At 38.6% G+C, this 15,440-nt stretch overlaps 1 protein-coding gene across 1 annotated transcript; it reads right to left on the bottom strand.

The window, feature by feature from the left end:
• Window positions 1-1,936: 1,936 nt before the first annotated feature.
• LOC307123535 (polymeric immunoglobulin receptor-like) lies at window positions 1,937-10,448 on the bottom strand. Its single transcript, XM_079812086.1, has 11 exons — window positions 10,239-10,448; window positions 9,826-10,140; window positions 8,719-9,066; window positions 8,314-8,619; window positions 6,992-7,306; window positions 6,610-6,912; window positions 6,231-6,536; window positions 4,560-4,589; window positions 4,360-4,455; window positions 4,049-4,098; window positions 1,937-2,567 (listed from the first exon to the last, which is right to left on the bottom strand). The coding sequence occupies exons 1-11, from the start codon at window positions 10,288-10,290 to the stop codon at window positions 2,358-2,360; spliced, it is 2,331 nt and encodes a 776-aa protein (XP_079668212.1). The 5' UTR covers window positions 10,291-10,448; the 3' UTR covers window positions 1,937-2,357.
• Window positions 10,449-15,440: the final 4,992 nt, after the last annotated feature.

Raw genomic sequence — 15,440 nt, 5'->3', positions numbered from 1 at the left:
TGTAATGGTCTCCTCACCTTCCCAAAAAGACCATTAGACAGCTGCAGCTCATACAGAACCAGCAGAACCAAAACATATGACCATATCACACCAGTCCTCAGGTCTTTACACTGGCTTCCAGTTACATTTAGAATAGATTTTAAAGTACTATTACTTGTATATAAATCACTCAATGGCCTAGGACCTCAATACATTGCAGATATGCTGATTAAATACAAACCCAACAGATCACTCAGATCATCAGGATCAAGTCAGTTAAAAATACCAAGGGTTCACTCAAAGCAAGGAGAGTCTGCTTTTAGCTATTATGCCAGCCGTAGCTGGAACCAGCTTCCTGAACAGATCAGATGTGCTCCAACAGTAGCCACTTTCAAATCCAGACTCAAAACACATCTGTGCATTTAGCTGTGCATTTACTGAATGAGCACTGTGCTTCGTCCGAACTGCTTGCAGTTTAATTTTCAATTTAACCCTGTTTTTATTTTTAATTATACTTTTCATTTTTATTTTTTTATTATTTGTTAAGGCTGTCTAGGTGGAAGAGGTTGATAAATCGAAATCCCTCCAGCGTGAGGACGATCCGTTTAGATCTGCTCTGACGGATAGATCTGAGATAGCCCTGGTGCTTCAGTCCAGGAAGATTTCTCTGTAAGGGTAATGTTTAAATGCACAGTTACCTGGCAAATATTTTTAACGTAAATTTGACTCTCCATTTTCTTCCACTCCAGATACGGGTTATACTATATATATTTTTTTGTTTTATTTTATTCACCTATGAATATTTTAATTTCAGAAGAGCCCGTACGGCCCGTACAAGGACATTCCACCCTTGTTGACGTCTCTTTGGACCATACTCAAAAAAAAACTTTCCGAAACTTATGACAAACCGGAAGGAGTATTTTTGGCACAGAAATACTCCATCAAACGCGCAATTTTTTTTTTTTACTTTGTCCATGCAAAGTTTTTTTTTACTTGTTTAGCATGGGAATCCAAGTCTTTAACAGCGTAAAAATCTTGCTATGCATGAAAGCATTTCCCCCACCCCCTTTAAAAAACAATCAATATTCTGTAAATATGGTCATTTGCACACTTGATATTTCCTAAATTGGTTACAATGTTTGGACGGAACCCTGCAAAAACAATAATAAAAAAATATGCACAGTAATAAACAAATATAGAAATAAACCCACAAAACTAAAGATAAATAAATAGATAAACAAATAAATGTGCAAATAAATGCATAATCCACATATTACTGCACCACATATTACTATACCACTGCATAAATACATATATAAATAAATAATTAAATGTGCGAGGAAATAATCTGTGTTTATATCCCCTTGTCCCCTTAACATGCTAATGAGGAGGTGTAAATCAAACATCAGAAGGCGGTCTGTTTGCCACCATTGGCTGATGTTTGATTGACACCTCATTAGCATTAGCAAAAAAAAAAAGAATAAACAGTTAAAAGAAAAAGACTTTCAGTTTAGCATTTCCTTTGACTTTTTTATTTTATTTTTTATTTTATTTTATTTTATTAATTATTTAAGTATTTATATATTTATTTATGTAGAATTGTGTGGGTTTATTTATTTATTTGCGTATTTATTTGTTTTTGCAGGTTTCGTCCTCCATTAAAAATGAGCATTCTCTGTCAACACCAGCTGTCCATTACATACACACATATATTATTCATTCAAAGCAGAACACAAACACTATCTTAAACATCAGAAACTGTAGCACAGTGTTTTCACTTGTTCTTTTGTAGATTAAAGTGTGTTCTGCTGCTCAGTATTGCCAATTTATAATGAAATTAGTTAATTATTTTTGTTAAAAAGTCGGATTACTTTAAATGTCGGATTACTTTAAATTAAATGTCTATTACTGCCTTTCAGGCACTTCACTTGAGTTTCACATTTAAAACATGGTGAATGAGGCTTGCACATGAGGTTTATTTTGCTCTGCATGATAGATTTCACATCCCAATAAACACACTGACATGTATAACAAGTACATTTATAATGATAAACTCTCTGCAATTATGAATATTTTCTTGAACTGATGCTTACAAAAATTAAAGACTATAGATTTGTTTTTGTAAAGAATAAAGTTTTTTCTTCAGTTCACATTTCAGTTTAGCATTTTAAAACGGGTCATGTGAAAATTTGTCAATAGAAGACTATTTCCTTCAGTCATTGATAGACACATTTCAGCTTCTTTCCCATTAGTGACCTGTAGGTGTCGCCGACTGCTCAATAACCTGTTCAGTGAAACTCAATGATGGTGGCTCTGTCATTATTCTCAGAGACTGACACGATTCTAGCTGTGAATAAACAACAATCCCAATGGTAATATTAGTTTGGCGTGCTGCTGTGTTTGACAGATGCGTAATCAGAGTGAATCTCGTCTTTACTGAAGGCGGCTGTAGCGTCGCTGAGAGACTCTTCATGCTTCTGGAAACTGACAGACGCGTACAGGAGCCCGTCAGAGGGGTTTGTGGGTAAATGGACTGTCGAATCGAGAGGAGTTGATGCAGGATCTGAGTCTTGAATCTCTCCTTGAGCCTGTAAGAAGCAAAATCTCCCATGAAGTGTTAGTTCTGAGACAGTAGCGGCCTTTGCTGTTTCCCAACAGTCGGGGTCTCCACTTGTGCTCGAAGAGCCCCGGCCCCCGCCATCACACCACACACACACCAGGGCCGGAAATTAACTTGGAGCAGAATACCAATGAAATTAATAAAATGCTCCCAAAATTCAAGATTTGTTATTAATATTTAAAACAGCCGATAACTAAGGATATAGAGTGCTGTTTTTGCGAACATCAGCTCTATTACAAATGTGACGCCTATTGATTTCACACACTGTGCAGAGCTAAGTATATATACATATATGTTGAGTGTAAATGTACATTTTTGACCAAACTCTTCCACTTTTGATGTTATTTATAGTTTATAGTTTATAGTATATTTATAGTTAATTATAGCAATTAAATATTTGTTGAGTTATGACCAAAGCGGGCCAACTGGGGCTTGAGGAGCGGTGATGAACAGAGTCAGGAGATGGTCAACACCGCTGCTCTTTCCCATCATATTAGATCAGGCTACCAGCTCAACATTTAAGACATTTGAACAATTTTCAGCCCAAAACTCACTTTCAGACACCAGCGAGTGTTTGAAATAACCTCCTTGTAATCCGATGGGTATTCTGATCACCGTATGAGGCAGAAATATATTGATATGTGATGCTAAAGGCTACAAATGCTAACCGCTGTGATAATAAATACACATATGTTTATGAAAAATACTGCTTAAAGAACTTCATATATGCTCATAATCGAGTATTTATTTGGTTTCATGTCCATCATTGGTCTTCCCTGTGCCTTTGTTGAGACCGGACTAATGCATTCACTAATGCAGGGATCTCCACACTCGGTCCTGGAGGGCCGCTGTCCTGCAGAGTTTAGCTCCAACTTCAAATAAACACACCTGAACCAGCTAATCAGTGTGGAGACCCCTGCACTAATGCATCCCCTCCGCTTAACTGGTGTAACTCATAACTCCTGTTTTCTGCTCGTGAGCTCCCTCTGTTGCTCTGGCTGAAGGGATAACAGTATAGAGAGACAGTAGAGATCGCTCAAATCTCCACAGGTCGCATCACTTCATGGACAATTAACAGAAATACTCACTCTTTCTAAAGAAGTATGATGGAAACATGATGTTTCATCAATATTGTTCTAAATGTGTACGCCTTTGGACTCAAAAGCTTTATTGCAGTTGTTTTGATCCTGTCATAAATAAATGGAAGCAGGTGCAACCGAATAGGTGTGTGATCTGATTACTGTCACTTTTTTTATTGTAAAATATTGTTCAGATATCGATGCTGGAATCTTAAGTCTTTAAGGAAAAAACAAACGTTTGTATTCCTTATTTTAATATTTGTCTTGTCTTTTTTAAGGGGACAGGGGCTCTGATTTGCAAAAGCCGCTGTTGGAATGTAGAGCACACTAAATTCTCCAATATGAAGAACAGATCAGTTCTGAAACTCACCACTTCATGATCTCCTGCCTCTCTTCTTCTGTCTGATGATGAAATGATGCCTGTGTGAACAAGAGCAACATCTCAGACTGAGAAAATGAGGGATGATTTTAACTGTATGTGTATTTCTGAACAGCAGAGGGCGACCAACTCAGATTTAATAAACGTGCAGTAGTGTGTGTGTGTGTGTATGTGTGTGTGTGTGTGTGTGTGTGTGTGTGTGTGTGTGTGTGTGTGTGTGTGTGTGTGTGTGTGTGTGTGTGTGTGTGTGTGTGTGTGTGTGTTTGTGTGTGTGTGTGTGTGTGTGTGTGTGTGTGTGTCACCTTGTTTGCGGTTATATTTTATTTTGAACAACACGAGCACTAAACACACAGCCAGCAGGATCAAACCCACAGAAACAGCAACTATCACAGGAAAGCCTGAAATCACACAAAGAGATCTACAAGCATTCACACACATTCTGTACATCAAACACTTTATTTCAGAAGATCACTTTGTGTTCAAAATGAGAAACGGATCTTACCGGACTTTTCAGTGTCAGGTGACATTGTTTCTGAAAATGCACAATCATAGAGTGTATTGGTTAAATCAAATAGAGCAACAAATCCTGTCAAGAAATCACACAAAGGGATTGTCACAGAGAAACACTGTAAAATCTAATTAGTTACATTTACATTTATTACATGCAAATAGATTGCCTTAAAGACAAGTAAAGTGAAATAGGAATAGTATGTTGTGCTAACAAATGTTTAGTTCGTATAGTTCACTTCCACAAGAGTTCTAGTGACTGAAAAACAACTGTAGAGAGTTCTTGATCATTTACTTTAGATTTACTCTAGACTTACTATAGCTACCATTGTTGTGCTTTGCTGAATGTTGAAGTGTGTGTATTTGTGACAATATCTTGCAATTGATCATGCTTCACACAGAGGGATTAATCAACACATTTAACCCATTTCCAGATTACTATTGTTAAACATTCACCTCACATTAAAACATCTCACTCTTCCTTGATCTGGACAAACTGTGTATCATTAAATGGATTTAAGACTTCAGCTTTGATATTTGACCACTGTTTATGATAAAACTGGATTTCAGTGATATTCATTTATTAATTTATGTGAGTAGTGCAAAATAATCCATCTGTAATAATAGCATTTCTATTCATTTCCCACTGAATTATCTGATCTGAAGAGCTGAGTGTTCACAGCTCTCTCTCTCTCTCTCTCCACTTCCTGTGTCAGATATGAGTCATTACCACTGATCTATATAAATGACTGGATTGCTCATGACGAAATTAAAAGTGAAGCCGCCGCGCCGCCATGTTGGTATTCCCTAGTCAGCTCACACGTTCTATTGAATGAATAGGACATTATATGATATTACTGAGAAAACATTGCCTAAGGAAACACCGTTTTTATATCTTAAGGTCTCCCTGTACATGATTACAGCACAAACGTCCTGTTTATAGTCAGGAATTTCCCCAGCTGATTAAAAAGTTACGTTCATATTCATTACAGTTGTGAAAATCAGCTCGGCGGGCGGACGAGACACTTCAGCGAATGTATTACAATTGTCAAAGCGCGCATTTTGAAGTCCTGCCTTCTTCTAAGAGCCAATCACTCTCCCGGAAATGAGTTGATCCAGGGTGGGATGTCTGATGAATGTTCAACAGCATGTCCTCAGTAAAAAGTAAATAGAAACCTTTTCTGCACCGTACTAAACTAAAACACAAAAGCAGCAGATAGCTTTAGTTAAACACAAGGGTTTTTGTTGCTTCCTGCTGTCTGTGGTTCAGCTGGTGTGAAAATGACTCTGTTCATCAGACTTTACCACAGCTTTGCTTTAAAGAGACAGTACATACAAAACTGATCACACTGTAATAAAAAAAGCTGTAGGAAACTGAAAAGGGGCTGTCATTTTCTGCCAGAACACTATCCATTAAGTTTACAGACATTTCATTTAAACCTAAAATTCCTACAGTATTTTTACAGACTTTTCTTAAAGTGCATTCAGGGCCCAGTAAACAGCTCAGGGTTCAGAGGGTTAAAGAAGTTCTTATTGAGAATTAACTGTGGTTTAGATGTTGATGTTTTGTTGAAAATGTTTTGGTAATCAGTGTTTGATTTAGTTTATCAGTTTGACTTGACCTTAACATTCGTTTTTCTCTGGCTGCTGTAACTGTGTTTGTTACCTTCAGTCACATTCAGATGAACTTCAGTAAATATGAGTGACCCAGAACTCTCCTCTGCGCACCAGTATTTCCCAGAATCCTCTTCTGTCAGATTGTTGATGTTCACAGTGAAAACTCCAGCTGAGGTTTGGTCAGTCAGAGAGAATCGGCCATTTGTTCTCATACTCGATGAAACACGAACTCCGTCTCGGACACAGATATTCGGCTGATCTCCTCTACAGAACGACCTCTGGAGACTCGAGAGATTCCTGACGGACTTACAGCTGATGGACGCCGATCCTCTGACAGACGCTTCACGAGTGATCACTGGAGAGAAGAACATTAAATATGATAACAGAATGATCAGAAACACTGAGATGATCCCAGAAAACACCCTCACCATCTTTCATGACGATCATGAGCTCAGTGGGAAGGTTAAACGCATCTTTCACTGCACACCAGTATATCCCAGCATCCTCTGCTCTCAGGTCACTCAAGGTCACAGTGAAGACATTGAGCTCAGTCTCCTTCTTTACTGAAATCCTAGTTTTATTAACGTGGGCTTCATCTGATTGGATTATTTTTTGGGCATCTGTAGTGAAACACTTTCCTTTGCAAAGATGCTTTACTTCTGTTGAATATTTCTCATCATAAGGGCATCTGATCTCGGACGAACCTCCTTCACGTCCCACCACTGGAGGCACTAACAGTCAAAGAAAGGGAAAGTGTTTATATGCTGTAATCTATGCGTCTGTTATTAGATGTATGGTGACTGTACGTACTAGTTGGTGTGAGTTTGTGTCGATTGGTGAGAGAGACAGAAGTCAGATGTGTGTGTCTGGTTTCTGCTCCACACCAGTAAACTCCAGCATCTCTCAGGCTCACGTCTCTGATGTTCACTGTAAAAACTCCTGCTGAACTGACAGAAAACTCAAAGCGCTTTTCCTCTGATGAACTGATGCCTTCACACATCTTCTTCTTGTTCTCTTTGCAGAAGTGTTTGAAGGTCTCGTTGTGTTTCTCAGGGAAATCGCAGGTGAGTTTCACACTTTCACCAATAATAGCAGATGTGTTGCTTAATGCTCGAAAATGATCATCTATTCACGAAACAATGAAAAACATGTAATTATATATATATATATATATATATATATATATATATATATATATATATATATATATATATATATATATATATATATATATATATATATATATATATACACACACACACTAAACAAAATTATAAACGCAACACTTTTGTTTTTGCCCCCATTTATCATGAGCTGAAGATCTAAGTCTTTTTCTATGTACACAAAAGGCCCATTTCTCTCAAACATTGTTCACAAATCTGTCTAAATCTTTGTTAGTGAGCACTTCTCCTTTGCCGAGATAATCCATCCACCTCACAGGGGTGGCATGTCAAGATGCTGATTAGACAGTGTGATTATTGCACAGGTGTGCAACAATAAAACAATAAACTACAATAGCCACAATAAAAAAGGGGGGGGGGGGGGGGGGGTTAATGTGCAGTTTTTCGCTGTGCGGAATTGCTGGATATTGGCAGGAACTGGAACATGCCGTCATATACGTCGATCCAGAGCTTCCCAAACTCAAGGTCAAAGCTGAAAACATCTCAGTTCCTGCATGGCCAGCATACTCAACAGACATGCCGCCTATTGAGCATGTTTGGGATGCTCTGGATCGGCGTATATGACAGCATGTTCCAGTTCCTGCTCCCACAGCCATTGAAGAGGAGTGGACCAACGTTACACAGGCCACAATCAACAACCTGATCCACACTATGTGAAGGAGATGTGCTGCACTGCATGAGGCAACTGCATGTGTGCTGCATCTGGTGGTCACACCAGATATTTTTTTTTTTTTTTTTTTTGACCCCCGGGTCCCCCTCCAATACAGGATTATTTTAAGGAGAAGTGCTCACTGACACAGATTTAGTCAGATTTATGAACAATATTTGGCCTTTTGTGTACACAGCTCATGATAAATGGGGGCAAAAACAAAAGTGTTGCATTTATAATTTTGTTCAGTACATACATACATTATTTTAAGTGTCCAGGAGGCTCTTCGCTCCTCACTTTACCTGGATTTACTGTCAGTTTGACCTCAGTGAACAGATCATCGTCATTGATATTCACTCCACACCTGTACGTCCCTTCATCATTCGCAGTTAAATCACTGAGGAAAACCTTCAAAAGTCCTTCACTGGAATCATCAAACATGTGCAGATTATCACGATCCTCCCATTGATTCTGTCTATTAACCAGGATCTTCTGTTGAGAATCTTTCTGGATGAATTTCTTGTTTCCTTTGAATTCTTGTGGAAATGTACAGGTGATGAAGACTGATTTACTGGAGTAGGCCTGAACCTGGACAGAAGTCATTTGACCTGCAAAACAACATTCATTACATTATTAAAACTCAGGAGGATTTACATTTCTTATTTAGATCTGTAAGGATTCTTGAATTAAAAAGAAACTGAACTCACTATAAAAATTCAGATGAATTTCTTTAAAGAAGGTCATGTGAGTAATTGATGTTTCTGAAGGTCGATCATCTGATCTGTCTCTCTCCACTCCACATAAATAAACTCCATCGTCCGCTGCAGAAATGTCTCTAATGGTCACAGTAAAATCATCTTTATCACTGTCAGACAGAATGAACTTCTCCTCTGATGATCCTGATGATCTTGAGCTGTTCATCACATGGACAGGATCTCCGTTCATTCTGTAGAAGACTTTGGTGTGTGTTTTAAACTTATGATCATATTCACAGCGGACAGTGATTGTTTGTCCAACATACTCGTCCTGGATAACAGATGTCCCACAATGAGGCTCTGAAAATGATTTCAACAAAACCTTGTCACATGAAATCTTAAAGCTGCGGTCCATAACTTAAAAAAAAAAAGATCCAAAGTCACACAAATATGTCACCATTGTGGTGGGAAGCGTTTGCTTTAGTTGGGCTCTTGGTCCCTGTATTTGTGCTAGCTTTTCTTTGACTGCTGTAACTGTGTGTGTGAGAAACACAGTAGTTGTGGCTGAGAAACCAAAGACAAAGCGACATTAGGTGTTGTCAGCTCCTTGTTGATGACTAAACTTTTGGAAAGTGAGCATCTGATGTTTTTTTTTTAAGTTTTGTGTGCTTATTTGGCAAGTAACTGCAGTTGCATGTTTCAAACAGAGATGGCGACCAAGAGGCAAAAATAACAGACTGCAGCTTTAAAATAAATATTACTATTATTAAAGTAATGAACTTTGGTATCTCTGTTTGAAATAAAATATATTGTTCCTTGCATTTATTATTTTAGGTGTGCTCTGGTTGTTTTTAGGTATATTTATAATTGCCTGTGATCAGAGCAGATGTGTCATCAACATCAAAACATACTGACAGAAAAATGTACATTGTACTAGAAATATCTCCTGAAAATGCTGACCGCTGTGAATAAGTGTGAGGCATGGAAACTGTTTTGAATGTTGATTTATGTGCTCAGTAATTCATGTTTGTAGATTTTTACTCAAAATCTTCCGTAGTGCTCTTTTAATAGCACTGTAATAAATAATTACTGCAGTGAGTTATAAAGTCTCACACGTACCGTTGTTCACCACTAGCTCAACATCATGACTCCATTTCTGACTGTTTCCACATTTATATTTCCCATCATCCTCTCTGCTGAGGTTCCTGATAAACACTGTGAAGAATCTGCTGTTTTCATCATCATACAGAGCCAATCTCCCGTTATGAACCCAGCGGTTCTGAGTCTCAGTACTGATGCCTGTCTTACAGCTCTCATCTCTGCAGAAATACTTCCCTTTATGCTGTTTATCAGTCTCGCTCTGGTTCTTGTACATGCACTTGAACATTAAACTCCCTCCAGTGCATCCAAACACACTGAAACAAAGCACCTGACCTGCCAAACACAAGTTCATTTGCTCTGGGTTATTATATATTATCAATCTAGATCATGTCATATATTATTTGACCCAGCCTGACCAGCACAGAACTGACCTGAGATCAGGCAGAGAGTGATGAAGATGAAGATGATGATGGCAGCCCTCATTCCTGATTGACTTCAGTCTCACAGACATCCAGAGAAAAAACCAGATCCGATCTCAATCCAGTGAAAGCAAGAACTGATCAAATGTGTTCCTTGAATGCGATGTAAGTCACTATCATTAGAAGTGCACACATCCTCTGTCAGACTTTCTCACGTCTCTCTTCCTTATTCTCTATAACGGTTCCACCCATCTGCAACAGGGCGGTAAGTGTTGCGATACAGAAATTACAACATCACCACATACAAGGATTAATGCTGCATCTGATGACAAAATATTTTGCTTTCACTTTGACAGTAATTTGAGACTCCTTCACCGGCGTTTCTCTTGTGCAAAGTTTGCAAATTACATATCCAATGGCTCACCTTTTTGGTAAAATATTCTATATTCTATGGGACGTGACATTTTTCTTCATCACCACCATCACCCAAAGATAGAAGAAAGACTTCAGCCACAGCCTTAGATGAAATCAACTGAAGATAAGATACATTAAATCTCTGAAGATCTCAGCAGAGGAGGATTAATTACCTAAAAAGACCTAGACATGGATTGAGATGCACCCTGTGATCTAAGAGAATAAGGCTCTTGGTGTTTGTCATTTGCACGTAATTTAAGACCCATTTGTGGATCACACATCATTTCACTTCTGCTTTCAGAGGAAATCAAATTGTCCACAATCTCGCAACCATTTAAGAAGGATTTCTGATTTGGTGTTCTCATGTATCCATATCTATTAAAAAAGATAGATAAACGGATCTCTCCTGTTTCTTTCTGAGAATCTGAGTTGTTTGGTCAACATAAAACAAGTTATTTTCCAACGGGATACACCATTTTCTTTCAATGTGCGAGACATTTGATTCACATTAGCCACTATTGGTAAATAGCTAGAAGAATAACAAAGTGCGGCTATTTGCGTTACACACCAATGTGTTTATGATTATGCCATGATATCTTTGTAGAGCTAAAATAACTGGAAGCGAATGAGAAGTTAGAAATGGCCACGCTGCTCTTAAAAATTAAATTGCAATGCTACATTCCTGACAACTCAGATTTTTTCCCCCTCATCTCTTTCTAGGAAATAACGTCTAGAACGCCACTCAAAGTCGGACATTCGACCTGTGAACATCGATCAACCCCGACCTCAGACAGACGCGTCATTTGACGTCACTTCCAAGATGTTGGCAAGTCCTGCTTTCAAGTCAAGTCAACTTTATTTACATAGCGCTCATTGTTTCAAAGCAGCTTCACAGTGTTAAACAGGAAAATAACGCAACAGATTCTGATTCGGCTGTACAGCCGCTCTGGAGAAAACGGTGATGATATCAGCTCATTTCAGTTCTCATATAGTGTCAATGCGGGCGGATCAGTAATGTAGTTGAATATTTAGGCCCAATCCCATTTCTACCCCTTAGCCCATCTCTTTCCCCTACCCCTGGATGTTTCTCCGTAGCTTGCTGAACACACTATTTGGGTGATTGAACACATATTAATAATAGTTATTAATAGTTAGTAAATATATATCTGGTCATTCTTCATAACGCAGTCAATATTTACAATAAATATCGCCTGTAAACTCTTGCGTTACAAAAGGCAACGACTGACTTGACATATAATAATGTATGAACATTATCGCAGCACCACAGTAGAAAACGAAACCATATCTGTACCGGCCGGCTCGGATCAGCACGGAATGGACTGGTTAATAAACAAAGAGAACATTTTGGCCCGATGGAAAAGCTGTATCATTATGTATCATCTTAGGAAACTCTGGCTCATACATTTTTTAACTGAAAACGATCTCCATTTTATTAAGTCCAAATACAGCGCAAAACTCTGTTGGGTGTGAGTAATTTGTTAAACGTGCTCGCGCCTGATTTCTGTTAGATATAGCCTACGCACTTCATTGCTGTTCATACTGGTTAAATGTCACAGGACACTAATACAAGAAACGGGGTATGATGACGTGTAATGGTATAGTAGTGGTGTCCCATTTCTTAGGGGAATATTTTTACCCCTACGCCTTGGCACTCTGTTTCAAGGGGCAAGGGGAACGCGAAGGGGTATAAAATAGAATTGGGATTGGGCCTTAGTGTCCCCAACTGAGCAAGCCAAAACCAAAGGCAGCAGAGGTGGACAAGGAACCCAAACTCCAGTGACAGAATGGAGAAATAAACCTTGGGAGAAACCAGGCTCAGTCGCTCAGTGTGATTGGTTCAGGCACTACAACAGACATTACAAGTCAGAAGTCATATTAGATTGGAATATTTGTCCAGTTCCATCCTGTTGAAGACCCGAGTCATCACGCCAGAGACGGGTTTGTTGAGGATCAGTGTCACTGGATGTCATGATGGAGAGTCTAGTTGACACGGTCCAGTCGAACATGTATGTAAAAACAAGCTTTAAAGGGGTCATATAATGGTACATGCACTTTTACATGTTGATTGTACGGAAATGTGTGTTGGCAGTGCCTGTACACAACCATACTATAATGATAAAAATCCAACCAGTGGTTTTTTTTATTTAATTTTTTTATCTTATACTTTTTCCCCTGTCTCAAATCGAGCCGTCTGAACGTTTGATATGGAGACAGATTAGTCTCATTAATAATTCACGCAAAAAACGAGACGCACACATGTGTAGCCAATTTCACATGCATAAAACCAAATTCACGTGCGCAAATTAAAATTATACATTCATAAAATACATTTCACAAATGCAAAACACAATTCGTAGATTTACAACTGTGCACAAAAACTTCTGAATGTTTAAAATGTACACGTTCATCCTGTAATGTGAATGTGCAAATCGTCATTCACGTGTGAATTGCTTTGGATTTGTGCGTGTGTGTTTTTGAGACTTTCCTGGCAGCACTCTCCTCCCACCCGGATCAGTCGAACGCTTTAGCCAATCAGATTTAAGCTTATCAATCGGCCAATCATTATCGCGTGGGGGCGGGGCCACCTGCTGTTACGTCATTAGCTTTCGACCACAAGCAGAGGTAGGCTATGTGCAGTGTGATCGGTTCATTTCTGTGTTTACTGAAACGAAGAAGTTACAGATCAGTTGAAGTGATAGTTTATTAACTGCTGTGTGAAAATAAACATTTATGTAGCCTATTGATGGATTCTTATGTTTACTTCATAAAGAATTATTCATATGCATACCATACAATGCTAGGATTGACTCTATAGAAAGCATAACAATGGTTTGAATGATGAGAGATGGTGTAAATAAATAGACTATTACGAAAAGTATATCGTTTTTGGATATTTTTCACTTGGTCTTGTTCTATTATTTAATTAGGAAAGAGCAGTCACAGCAGTGTGTTTGTACCTGAATGTCATGTCCACCACACATTCAACTGATGATGATCATTTATGGAATGAAGTGCATACATTGGAGACCATGTACGTTTCATCTATGCTTTGTTTTAAGCTGCATGTATACAGTTTTATTGTTTCAGATTTACAAGACAGATGATGTATGAAGTTGCAGAGACAACCAGTACCTTGACCTTACCATTCCTACTGTAATTCTTTCAAAACACTCATGTTGCAAGCCATCCATTTTGACTGTTGTTTCAACAAGAGGTTTAAAGTCATGCATTGTTACTGTATTAATGTACACACTCAAGGAATAAAGACCTGCTATGCATTATTAAACGTTCTTGCAACTCAGAATTAAAAGATTCAAAGATATTTGCTACAGTTGATGTATATGTTTTATTAATTTGAAAGTTTCTGAATCCTTTGGGAATAAAACCAATATGAAATGACTTGGCCATGATTAAACCCAACAAATTCACCCAAAACTTCTATCAATCCTATCAATGGTTGCTATATCTGCTTTGTTTCAAACATTCTTCCAAATATCCTCCTTTTTGTACAGCAGAACAAAGAAATTCATACAGGTTTGGAACAACTTGAGGGTGACTAAATTATGAACTTACAATATCAAGTATGAATAAAAAGTATGAAGAAGGACAACATGTATTACAGATATATATATATATATATATATATATGTGGCAGGTCTAGGAATCACCTCCTTTCCAGCTGCATATAATTATTCCGCTCATTGATTGTCCTGTCACTGTGCAGTGGACAGGTATAAATTTGGCCGTCAAGTTGTATGGCGTCACGAGTCACGCCCCCTTGCTCTGCGTCATTTCTAGTCGCCGGTCAGGTATGTTTGGTGATGTTGGCTAACTGTTGGTAGTGTGCGGTTTCATATTAGTATTATCCTTGTTTAGAGCTGTAGCTTGGGACAAACCTTGCGGCTGGCACTTGGTTGATGTGGTTCCTTGTGCAGTTCAATCCATGAGGTTTCCTGACGCTACAGACTTGTCTCCCGTTGTGTGCTGTATTACCATGAAGTGAGCTCACGGATGCATGCCTACGATTGCGTTGCTGCGTATCAGCGGTTCCTGGTCCCCCCCTGTGCACATATTTGACGCGGATTGATAGAACGAGCCCGCAGCTGTCTGGTTCACCTGTGCACTTAATGGAGCTGGGTGTCGAAGGTGGCGGATTTTGGTGGTGGTGTTGCTTCACAAGTGCTGTGCTGTGTGTAGTGGTGTGTGAGTGAGAGTGTTTCCACACAGGTGTTACTAAATTGTGCTGTGCTGTGGAGGCCTATTAGTGCCCTTACTCCCCGCCTGTTGCGCCTGGGCTCCTGTACTTAATCCTATAGAGGTGTCTGAGAATGCAGGTCACCCATATTACATTCTATTGAGTTTATTCATTTATTTTCTATTGTTGCTTTAGATATTTTATCTTTAATAAAATGTTCATAATTTTTACCCACGTCTGCCCATTTCTTGCACACGAACCTGTGTTGCCCAAGGGCAAGTCCTTATCTCTGGCAAAGCCAGAGTGGCGTAGTCGCTTCATCATTTATTCCACCAGTCCTCCGTGTCATGCCACATATATATATATATATATATATATATATATATATATAGTAGATTGATAAGTAAATAAATATTGATATGATAAAATGATACATTTAAGTGCAATACAGGTGAAACGTTAACAAATGAAATGTGTTTAATCTAGACCTCTCGCTGTCAGAACAGATAACAGATTTTGGTTTGATATTTAAAACAGTCAGCAGCACGTAGTATAATAGGTACAGGCAGATGAAGAGCAGGAAG

The sequence above is a fragment of the Gobio gobio genome, assembly GCF_949357685.1.
Source record: "Gobio gobio genome assembly, chromosome: 3".
NCBI lineage: Eukaryota > Metazoa > Chordata > Actinopteri > Cypriniformes > Gobionidae > Gobio > Gobio gobio.
This window is presented reverse-complemented; position numbering and strand designations above follow the sequence as displayed.